General features: G+C 43.2%; 3 protein-coding genes across 3 annotated transcripts; 2 read left to right on the top strand and 1 right to left on the bottom strand.

Moving 5' to 3' along the window:
• Positions 1-1,759: 1,759 nt before the first annotated feature.
• On the bottom strand, positions 1,760-8,210 carry LOC120669178 (4-hydroxybenzoate polyprenyltransferase, mitochondrial-like). Its single transcript, XM_039948972.1, has 8 exons — positions 7,840-8,210; positions 4,246-4,381; positions 3,974-4,095; positions 2,657-2,726; positions 2,386-2,535; positions 2,144-2,279; positions 1,950-2,046; positions 1,760-1,829 (listed from the first exon to the last, which is right to left on the bottom strand). Exons 1-8 carry the CDS (start codon positions 8,208-8,210, stop codon positions 1,760-1,762), a joined length of 1,152 nt encoding a protein of 383 aa, XP_039804906.1.
• An 871-nt stretch (positions 8,211-9,081) lies between these two features.
• Positions 9,082-10,052, top strand: LOC120669177. The gene is made up of 4 exons (XM_039948970.1): positions 9,082-9,160; positions 9,259-9,423; positions 9,507-9,575; positions 9,835-10,052. Exons 1-4 carry the CDS (start codon positions 9,082-9,084, stop codon positions 10,050-10,052), a joined length of 531 nt encoding a protein of 176 aa, XP_039804904.1.
• Positions 10,046-11,259, top strand: LOC120671035. The gene is made up of 2 exons (XM_039951262.1): positions 10,046-10,923; positions 11,014-11,259. The coding sequence occupies exons 1-2, from the start codon at positions 10,132-10,134 to the stop codon at positions 11,224-11,226; spliced, it is 1,005 nt and encodes a 334-aa protein (XP_039807196.1). The 5' UTR covers positions 10,046-10,131; the 3' UTR covers positions 11,227-11,259.
• The last annotated feature ends 468 nt before the right edge of the window (positions 11,260-11,727 follow it).

Raw genomic sequence — 11,727 nt, 5'->3', positions numbered from 1 at the left:
TCATACCAGGATTTTCTGAATGTCCAAATTGATTTCAAGTAATAATGTGAGAATGAAATGCTTAGCTTCGGTAGAAGACGAGAGGTGGCAAGGTGCATGGTATCCACTCGCAAGCTATATGGTGTTTAATTAATTCTACATGCTTAGTCAATGATGAATAAAAGTTGAGCAATATAGAATGATGATTCAAACTTGAGCAAGCATGGTGGGACCATGTTGGGAGTGGAATCCAAATGGTTTAGGCTTGCTAGGGTTAGTTAAGGACCGGTCATTATCGCTGTGATACTTGAGCACTTATCCATAGAACCACATACTTAATATGGGAATGGTAAACTAAGTAGCATAAGTTGCAGCGGATTCGGTGCAGGTAGTGATGGAGTGTGATCGGTGGTTCCGATGCACTTATCCCTCCTGGCCGTTCGTTTGTAGCCAAGTATAGGTATGTGAAAGGTTGGGGCATGAATCAATACTCATTCTTGGCTGTGTGTATGCTCTTTGGTCTTGTTCTCGTGTGGGGAAAGTTGTACACCATTGTAGTGTTTTTGATCTATTAAGATAACCATGCTCTCGGTCATTAAGCATGCTCTTGTACTTGGACTTTAATACATGTTATCACAAGAAGGGTTCATGAAAGATTGAGCTCATGATTTATGATCACTTTACTTATATAATTGTTTTGATGTATGTTAGAGATCATAGATCCTATACTTTTGCATATCCCGACTTGATTAAATTAATGTAGGATGCTTCTTATGCAAAAATTAATTACCATATGGTTTGTCCTTGCTACCTAACCAAATATATTCTACTTGAGGTCGGGCAAGTATAAACCCATATTGGATAAGTCTTACGAGTACTCTTTGTACTTATTGTGCTATCGTTAAGTTGATGCCGTGATCCGCAGTTGGAGGCCGTCTTTGGTTACTTTTATCCAGCGGACAGAGGTGCAGGTAAGGAGTAGATAACCGGTGGCTATGAGAAGGGAACCATAGGCTTATGGTGTTATCCTTCTTATTTTGTGTTTTATTATGTGGGAGTGATGATGACAACAACGCTGCTAAACTCTGAGACTTGTGTTACGTAAACTTGACCCTCTTTATTTATGCAATGTGAACTCTATGTATGGATATGATTATGTGTGGTGATGTTTTAACTTGTTGTGCTTTTGGAGTGTGTTCAAATTTTAGGTATTGCTTATGACACGTTCCAAAGACTACCAGAATTAATTCTCTTTAATTAAGTTGATTAATGGATGATGACTCGATTAAATAATGAAATGAAGTTGGCCTGATCCCTCACTGCCCCTACAAGCAGCGTGGCACGGACGACGGTGCTGCGGTAAAGTCCTACGCCGACACAGAGGCGACGAGGAGCAGCACAGAGACGACGACGGCGCGGGGAGCCATCTGGACTGAGAGGGCTTGACACTTGCTAGTAGCGCAATGCAGACTTGCTCTGGCGGCGGTACGGTGTGTGTGCGTGCGCGCTCTGGTGCGATGGCGTGCTGTGGCGTGGCTTATTTAGGACGTCACATGCGGCGAACGAAGCCAAGGGCCGCCGGCACCGTTAGTAGAAAAAGGTTCTTTCTCAAAGATATGCATTTAAAATGCATTTACTATTATTAGTGAAGAAGTTTGAACATAGGTTCCTGCGTGCAAGGCGTAACTGCAAACTTGATTCTAGTTTTCACAGAGTTACGAGCCTACTGCTATTAAACTGATTACTATGAAAAGGAATTATTGACAACACACTCCTTTTATCATTTTGCAAGCACTCCACATAAAATTCCACCAAATAAGAATGCTCCGAACCACTTATTCGACACGAACCTGCAAAATAGGAATAGAAGGAGTAAGGTTCAAGCATTCCATATATTGTAGTACCAAATAAGTACATATCCAACAAATCAATGTAACTAAACAGCAAAGATTGAGTGTAAGGGTACAAACTTCATGTGGCAATCTGATTTGTTGGATAAGTCAACAGTTGAAACCTGCCATGCTAAATGTCCAGCTGCAGCTGCCAGAAAAGGATAGTAGGGCCAGGCTGTTCGACATGATCAAGGTAAGTATTCATTAATCCAATGTGAAATTGTAATGCTTTTACTAAATATCATATAACAAATGTGATAATGAGCACTAACCAAGGTCAGCATTGTAACCAGTGAGTGCTAGGCTACTAACGCATGCAGCACCAAACCCACTAAGCCAGTACTTGGTATTATCTCCAAAAGTTATGACTGTACTCTTAACTCCTGCTTTGAAGTCATCCTTTTTGTCCTGCAATGCATGCGTGTACAAGAACCTCACAAGATGATTTCAGAACCTCAAGAGATGGTTTCCAATGGGAAAATTACATCTATAAAACAGCACAATCAATAAATACCTGATGTGCGTATATTGTGTCATATACCAGTGTCCAACATATGCCAGCAAAATACATTGGAAGGAGGACGGCATAATCTAAGCTTTCTTTAATAGCAGCCGATCCTATGAAAACGCCGCAGCTGACGGTGAAGCCAAGAAAGGCTTGAGGCTGATATATGAGGGGATTAAATTAAATAAAGGCCAAAGTATATGTGCGAGAATGCATTTAATCCAAGTCTCATTGTTTTTATATGCATTTAATCCAAGTCTCATTGTTTTTATATACAAACCCAGTGTATGAGCCTCTTCATCAGGGGATAAGAGAAAAACAGAACAAGCCAAGAAGCTCCCATGATAAGGCTATAGGAAGAAAATGTTAAACAATTACTAGAGAGATTATCAAGGGAGATAAAGAAGTAAGTGAAATGTACTCGGCCCGGCCTCCCTTCATTACTCCCGGTCAATTTTAGGTCCAGCACTAATGAAGGCATTAATTCCGAGTACAACGGCTAGATGCAGAGAAATTTATAGTCCCGGTTGATAACACTAACTCGGACTAAAGGACCATTTAGTCATCAACCGGCACTAAAGGGTAATCTGAATGTTAGTTTAAAAGGAAAGTATCCTATGAAAAATCATATGTGTTGTATAGGTGGGTGGTAAGTAAACTGTACGTGAGGCAATAAATCTTGGTAGAAGTCCCGCGAAATAAAGTATATTCCCAACCGGGACTAAATCTATTTTTTAGTTGTGGTACACACATTAATTTCTGACATGTAAATATTCTTTTATGTCATTCCATGTCATCCACAGAGTGAAATTTTCTCCATGAATAATGCCTTTCCATGTAGGGGTTCTAGCCAATCCAATATTTTTGAATCTGGATAAATTTTAGTTATATTTGATATTTCATTAGGTTTTAATGGCATTTTGTAGAGTGTTTTGTCAAGGCTAGGTAATTAGCCTCCCATTGTACTAAGCATCTATGTCAAAACTATTTATAACTACTTTCACCACATGCTTTAATTCTTAAATGAGTCGAAGATGCCTATATTTTCTTGTAAATTTGAATGGTTATGTTTTCACCAAAAATAGAATCCAAATTCTTTTGTAAATTTGATATTGGTTATGTTTTGGTCAAATTTTGCTTCACCACATGTATCATATACTATGTGTATTCTATTTTCTCCGTGTTTAGTGTTTTTCCTACTTTATTTTCCTTATTTAGTTTGTTTTTGTCCTTCTTCATGCACATAATCCAAATATTCAAGGTTTTAAATTATCAAAGTAATACATTGTTAGTGTGCCGCGCCTGTGAATTACAAAACCAATTATATTTAAGTTGGATAACATATACAGTTTTGAGATCATTGGCCTGACTATATAAATATGTAGTTTTGCAATATATTTTTCAAATACATAGTTTTATGATATATTAACAGATTATATCAATCTGTTAGTTCATGAAATTTACTATGCTCATTTGTCCATTGCACGTTTACAGGTAATACATATATATAGTTCTTTTTTTCAATTATGTCTAGCCTCCCAATAGCTTCAAAAAAAATGCATTTGTCTGACTCGCAATGAAGATATGTCTAACATACCTACGGTTATTTAGCTGAAGAAGAAAACCGAACCATAGTAGAACCTGAAATACAAGGAAGTAAAATCCTTGAGCAGCGGTTAGAGCACCTGATGCAAGAGGCCTGCTTTTTGTCCGCTCAACCTGAGAAACATTTATATATGCTCGTTAGATGCCATGCATTTGCCTAGGAAGATTCAATGACCTTCTCGATCAAGACATTGGTAAGAACGGGACAAGAGAAACCAATCAAAACATCACTCCGAAAGTTAAAAAAAAGGAAAGAAAAGTGACCTTCTTATCGATGCCTCGATCGAGAAGATCATTCATCGTGCAAGCAGCACCCCTCAAGATAACCGTGCCAAATCCAAAGAGTGCCAGCATTTTCATGTCTGGGAGCTCCGCTTTGTTTGCTGCTAGTGCAATTGACCTGTAATAAATGCAAAGTATGCAGTCTCTCTTTGTCACAAAGACAACAAGTGTTGTGTACATATCCACGTAATATATAAGGCCTGGATTTTCCTTTATCTAAAAAAAACATACTAACATGGTGACGCCAGAATAAAAATGCGTACAAATTGTTGTAGACAAGGCCTCCATAGTAGTTAATATATGAATCTAGCACAAATCATGACTTACATATTTAGTTTCTCATTTCTACGTGAGGAAAGATATTGGTTTGTCATAAATTATCCTAACAAAGCTAACATTTCTAAGTTTTCAAATTTGTCCGTTTAACTTATGAGATTGTGAATACATGTACGCAAACCCTACCCCTATGAGCATCTTCAAAGACTGAGCCGGCAAGTCCTCGAAATTGACGAAGCCACCACAGGCGTCTCGCTGTCGAGAGGAATGTCACCAACCACACTGGGGGCCAATGTCATTAAACCTTAGAAAATTCGCTTCCACGGCGAGTCGAACCCAGAACTTTAAGGTGCTACTAAGATTCTTGTAACCACTAGCTACATACCCTTTGGCGACGAACTTATCGCTTGTACAGAACCTTTGTTACATTACGTTACTTTTCTTCTGAAGTATTGATCCTGATAATGGCAGCGTGTAAATGTAAAATTTATAACAAGTGCAATGTTGTGGAGTAATTGTATCGCATCAGCCATTAGCTGTCGGGTGGACGTAACACACGGGGAGCTGAGACTCCGGCCAAGTGGCCAAGTGGCTGCGGTACACCGTTGAAACCGGTAATTATTTTTCAGCCCAAGGGGTCGTGATTTTTTTCAATAAGTGTAAGTGTGTAACTGCTGAAACATAGAGTAACAGCAAGTTCTTGTTGGATTAAATGGCAAAAGAAGTGGGCCCACCCACCATAGAAGTTTGTTAACAAGTTTGTTCAGAATTGCCTCAGTGCCTCCTTGCACAGTAGCAAGAAGAAGCCAAAATAAGCGACTTCGCTACTCCCGTTCATTTTTTTTCCTACTCGAATTACGATCCAGCTCATTACTCAAGTTTCCGTGGCAGATCAGGTGAAGCAGAAGCCAGGAGTCAGTGGCAAACAAGCCCTTCGTTGACATGGCTATTATTACGTGAAAGTGGCCTCAATAATTCTCTGTCCGATCCGATCTGAAATCGAACCTTGAGGATTATGGGGAAGAGTAACTTATAATCCAATCCCAATAACATCGGAAAAAAATCCAAAAAGATATGGTATAGTTAGAAATGAATTATCCCATTGTTGACACCTTTTGGGATCAACACACGAATGCACTCAAACGTGCGGCGCGAGGAGGAGCCCGCTGCAGCACGGGTTAGACCGGTTTCACGGAGCGGTCCGACCGGTCGCCGCCGGCAAGATCGACGACGAACTTACGAATGTTAGCCCGGAAAGACCTGTCGGGGTAGGCGCACGCATGGTTGTTCAAGAGTTGGCAGGCCACCGAGAACACCCTCCATTGATGTAGAGTCTAAGGAGGAACAACAAGTAGTAGATTGGAAAAGTTAGGGCAAGAGAAAGTAAAAAGATAAAATTTTTTGTATTTAATCGATTGGATAAACCTCAATCGGCTGTGGCCCTTTATATTTATAGGGTGGGGAGGTCTTGCCCCGAATAGGGTCGAAACCCTAGCAATTCCTATGTCAAAATACAACTTCTACATAGATTCTATAGTCCAAAACCGGTCTGACCGCCCCTGTCAACCGGTATGACCGATCTGCTATGGTGCAAATCTTCTGGAAGCCATATCTCTCTCATCCGGACTCCAAATTGAATGTTCTAACATATGAATCTTGATCTAATCGACGAGAGCTATCTAATGGTGAAGTCTATTTTGCAATTTGAACAAGTTGACCAGAGCGGTCTGACCGGTTTGGAGAAGAGGTCTGACCGGTTCCCTATAGTTGCCAATTTTGGTCACCCCGTCATGTAATAGGGTTGTTTAATTTCAACAAAATAATTATGGACCGACCATTGAGTTCGATCTAAATGGATAGATTTGTAAAAGGTGACATAATATAGGAGGCAATAAATGAAAATGAATATATATCTACGAACTTCTATATTTTTTAGGAAAATAGCACTACTAGAAAACACGATATCCGTACTAATACGGATCTTTTAGTACCACTACCGGTTGCTGTTGCCACCCAGTACTAAAGAGTGCTACCACATTAGTACCGATTGGTAACACCACCGGTACTAATGTGCACCTTTTTAGTACTGGTTAGTGTGACCATCTAGTAGAAAAGGGTCCACCACAGGTTACTTAAAAAGAAAAGCATTTCTCTTCTAATCACAATTGTTGTATAGTTGACACTACTACAAAAATTGATTTACTGCGACCTTTTGTTAGCACCAATGAAGCGCCGAGCGCCGCCCCTCCTCTCCTCCACGCGTGCCGTCCTTCCCTCTCCTCCAGCAAGCGCTGCCCCTCCCTCTCCTAGTGGCGGATCCCGAGGCCACCAGGTCCCTCCCTGTACACCAGGGCCTCGAGGTGGTGGCCCGGCGCAGCGGCGCCGCGGAGCAGCAGAGCGTCAGGGACCTCTTGTTCAGCTGCGCGGACGAGGAGATCAGGGTCCTGCGCGGCGAGCTCCGGACGTCGACGCAGGGCTAGGAGCGCAGGTCGAGTTGGAGGCCGCCGGCACCAAGGCCGAGCAGCTGCGCAGGGCGGTGGCCGCCGCCGAGGCCAGGCTGCGTGCCCTGTCCGCCGAGCATGAGCGTTGCAGGCTCGAGGCCAACTAGTGCGCGGCCATGTGGGCCAACAAGGAGCGCGTCCTGCTCGACTGCGTGCACTCCTCCAAGGAGGGAGCGGGCACGGCGGCGCGAGCAACGGTGGCGGCGGAGGAGGAGCATGGTGGCAGCGGAGGGAGGAGCACGGTCGATGGGCTCGCTGGACCGTGATGGGCTCGACGGGCTTCTTTTTTTAAAATTTTTATTTGATTAGTTGAGGTGGGCAGAATAATTGTCTCAGAAAATGGGTCATTTATTGTAACCTTTGATTTGAGGCGGTTGCGAAAACCGGCTCTGTCATTCACTTTTGTCCGTCTTAGTTAAGTTTTTTGTAGTAGTGTGAGATGGAAGGGGAGGTTCACGCGAGGCAAGAGATCCTGAGTTTGAACCTCACCTGCGGCTTGCATGCTTATTTCGCGTGACTTAAAATATTTTTTGATGCAAAATGCTTGAGTAGTCATCCACTCGGTGTTAATTCCAGTGGACTTTTAGTTCCAGATGCGCGGTACCGATTGTAGAAGTAGGTACTATAAGCCCTTTTTGTAGTAGTATAGAATAAATAGGGGAAGTTCAACCTATTAGATTAGATCTGACCGACGTGGCATGGAATCATGGCCAGGGGATTTAGCATCAACAACTTGGACAATAAAAAAGTAACGTGATCGATCTAACAATACAAACATAGCAGCTAGTGATACGCATACCAGAAGCAGGGCCATGCGTAGAGCCAAATGGCGTCGGGCTTGTCGATACGGGCAAGCAGCGCATAGGGCCTCGCCGCCGCGGGGAGCCAGCGCTCTACCCACGACCCCGGCGAATGCTCCTGCCTTGGTGGAGACTCGAGCTCCTTCCGCACAACAGGAGGCTCTGGAGATGAGGCGGGCGAGGCGACGATCCCATGTCCATGATGTGTGGTGTCACCCTCACGTATCCTCGACGCCGACACGCGGTAAATCTTACAAAAACCCCGTGTGTTTCCGCAGAAGGCTCGGGACTGTTTGGCACTACCACTAATAACAGGGAGGATTCTAGTACTTTGTTGCAGGGAGAGGGAGGAGCCACGGTAGAAAGCCATGGATCTGAGGAGCGTGAGAGAGCAAATACGAGCAGGCTCTACGGTAGCGATCTTTCTACTGCGACAACGTTGAGCTCCAAACTTGGACAAAGGTTTGTGTTGGAAAGAAGGGTTCCTTTCCGATCATCACATATATAGACACATGCACATTATTTTCAGTCAGCCACTGGCGGAGCTTGACCTTTAATTTCAGAAGAATGAGGGGGCCACTCTTTTGCTATAGTAATGAACAGTAGTCATTTTACTATTCATGCAATGGAGATTTTCATTGGCCGGGGGCCATGGCCCTTGGCCCCAATGAAGCTCCGCCACTGCAGTTAGCACTAGCTAGACACATACTCCCTCCGTTCCGAAAAACTAGACGTTTAGGACATGATCACGGTAATCAAGGTGGAGTTAATTATGGGGTATTTTTCCCTGTCTGCCCCTAATAAATAGACCTGGGGGTGCATTCCTTCTGAGAAACAGCTTTAGCCCAGTTGGCGAGTGGAGCTAGGCGTGGGTCGCGCGCACCACGGTTCGAGTCCTGGTGGCCGCAACTTTTTTTGATGGATGCCCCATTTTGCATGGGGATTTTGCATGGCGCTGTTCAAGCCCGCATGGCGCGTGTTTGGGGCGCGTTTTGCCGCCGCGGTTCGCTCGTTTCGGCCGGGAAAACATTTTTTTGATGGTGTTGGCGCGCGTTTTGGCCCTTTTTTCACTCCTTCGACCGGGAAAACAATTTTGCGATGGCGCCACTCCCTCCGACATTATAGATTCACCGTGGATATTTAAACCGAGTTGTTTCCCTGCCGACGCTTGCTTCCCTTTGCTTTGCTTTCTCTGGCGACACTTCTTTGATTTTCTTTCCCTGGCGACGCTTCACGGCGCAATGGCTGATGGCAACGCTGCCTTTGACCTCAACGTTAGATTAGAAGAAGATGACGACGACGGCTTCGATCTTAACAATGGTAACACTTCTTTGCTTCTTTGCTTTGCCTTGCCTTGCTTGCTTTGCTTTGCCTTGCCTTCCTGATGGCGACGCTTCTTTGCTTTGCTTCTTTACTAGCTGTTCATTTAGAGGACGACGGCGGCGGCGGCAACATTCCCTTTGACCCCGTCGAGCATGGAGATGACGACGGCAACGCTGCCTTTGATTTCAACGAGCATGACGATGACGACGACAACAGTGGTTTCGATCTGAACGAACCTGTACATGATGAGCATGCCAACGGTACTACCTCCTTTTCTTCTCTAGCTGTTCAGATCGAATGTTCTTCTTTTGTCGCTGAAATATTCATGTTCTATTTTTTATAGGATTCGATTTGAACCTACCACTAGATGAATTTGGAGCGGTTGATTTTGATTATGTACAAAACCTAGCTGGTGAGTTCATTGTACTACTACGAATAAGCTTGTTTTTCCCTCGAGTAAAGATCATGCCGTGAGTTATTTGCCTTGCTTTGCCTTGCCTTCCTGATGGCGACGCTTCATGCCGTGAGTGAGTATTTGTACCATGCATGAATAGGAAGCATGCCGTGAGTATTTATATTTAGATCATACCGTGAATGAGTATTTGTACCATGCATGAACAACCTTTTAGATCATGCCGTGACTTAGCTTGTTTCTTTTTTTCTATTTTTAGATCATGCCGATCAAGTAGTCCAACCGAAGCATGACTATTCTGATAATGTTAGACAACAAGTGTACCAAGCACTTTTGATGAGAAGCAAGAATGGGCGTCTAGGTAAGCACGATACAACAATTGTTTCTGAGCAATTTGGAGTAAAGATTAGAACAGTGCAACGCATATGGAAGAGAGGTAAAAACCAACTTGCAAAACATTCCGGTCAAGGTTCCTAATTTAAAGAAAGGTAGAAGTGGCCGTCCAGCAATCCCTATTGATTTGGAAAATTTGAGGAACATTCCTCTCCAACAAAGAATGACCCTAGAAGATGTCTCTAGTAGACTTGGTATTAGCAAGACTAAGATACATAGGTATTTGAAACAGGGTCTGCTTAGGCACCATTCTAGTAGTGTCAAACCTTACCTCACGGAGGCTAACAAGAAGACTAGATTGAAGTGGTGCATTGACATGATTGACCAAAGTTTGCTTGATGATCCAAAGTTCAAGGATTTGTTTGACATTGTGTTTATTGATGAGAAGTGGTTCTATCTCTATCAAAAATCAGAGAGGTACTACTTGCTACCCGATGAAGATGAACCACATCGTATTTGCAAGAACAAGAACTACATTCCTAGGATCATGTTTTTGTGTGTTGTTGCTCGGCCAAGATTTAGAGATGGAGTATGTGTGTTTGATGGCAAAATAGGTTGTTTTCCACTTGTTACTATTGAGCATGCTATTAGAGACAGTCCTTATCGGCTGCGTGGTGAGGAAGTAATCAAGCCAATCCAATCAATCACAAGGGATATCATAAGGGATTTCATGATAAATAAGGTGTTGCCGGCAATTAGAGCAAAGTGGCCAAGAGAAGATGTGCACAAGCCAATATTCATACAACAAGATAATGCTCCTACTCATTTGAAAGTGGATGATCCTCAGTTTTGTGAGTGTACTAAGCAAGATGGCTTTGACATTCGGCTTATATGTCAACCGGCCAATTCTCCAGATTTTAACGTTCTAGATTTGGGTTTCTTTCGAGCTATCCAAGCGATTCAATACAAGAAAAATGCTAAGACATTGAAAGAACTAATTCCAGCAGTGCATGAGGTAAAAAGATCTAATTCCATTTGATTGTTTCAATACAATAAAGAGAGTAAGACATAGAAAGATCTAATTTCTTCAACACTTGTTTTGTAGGCATTCTTGGAGTACAATCCATGGAAATCAAACAGGATATTTGTAACATTACAAACTGTGTTGAAGGAAGCAATGAAGGTTAAAGGTTGCAATAATATAAAGATTCCTCACTTGCAGAAGCAAAGACTAGAGAGGGAAGATAGGCTGCCATTGCAAATCCCTTGTGAAGCTTCATTGCTAGCTGAATCCATAAGTAGTCTCCCTGCAAATTAGAAGATGCAAATTAGTTTATGCAAATTAGAAGATTGCTAGCCGAATGCTTACTGTTCAAATGCATGTACCTTACTATTTGCTTGCTTCATCTTTGCTTGCTTCACCTTCTTTGTTGGCCTTTGCACTTTTTCTTGCTTGATTCATCTCGTCCAACTTCTGAACAACTTGTTCAGGGAGAATGATGGTGTTACCCTCCAATTGAAGTTCCTCCACAACAGGAATGTAGAACTTACAATCAAAATTTTCCATGCCATGGAGAACTTGTGTGACGAGGTCGTAATCTTCATGTAAAAGGCCACAACAGGCACACCTGCGAGCGTTGCGGCGAGCTTGGCGACAGGCTTCTCCGAAGACGCCGCCAGCGTGGAACGTCCTGCAGCGAGGACAATCGACCACCTCGTCGACGTCCGGCACCTCCTCGACGGCGTCCGGCACATCGTCCTCGACGGCGTCTGGCACGTCCTCGACGGCGTCTGGCACATCATCGTCGACGGAGTCCGG

The sequence above is a fragment of the Panicum virgatum genome, chromosome 4N, assembly GCF_016808335.1.
Source record: "Panicum virgatum strain AP13 chromosome 4N, P.virgatum_v5, whole genome shotgun sequence".
Taxonomy (NCBI): Eukaryota; Viridiplantae; Streptophyta; class Magnoliopsida; order Poales; family Poaceae; genus Panicum; species Panicum virgatum.
This window is presented reverse-complemented; position numbering and strand designations above follow the sequence as displayed.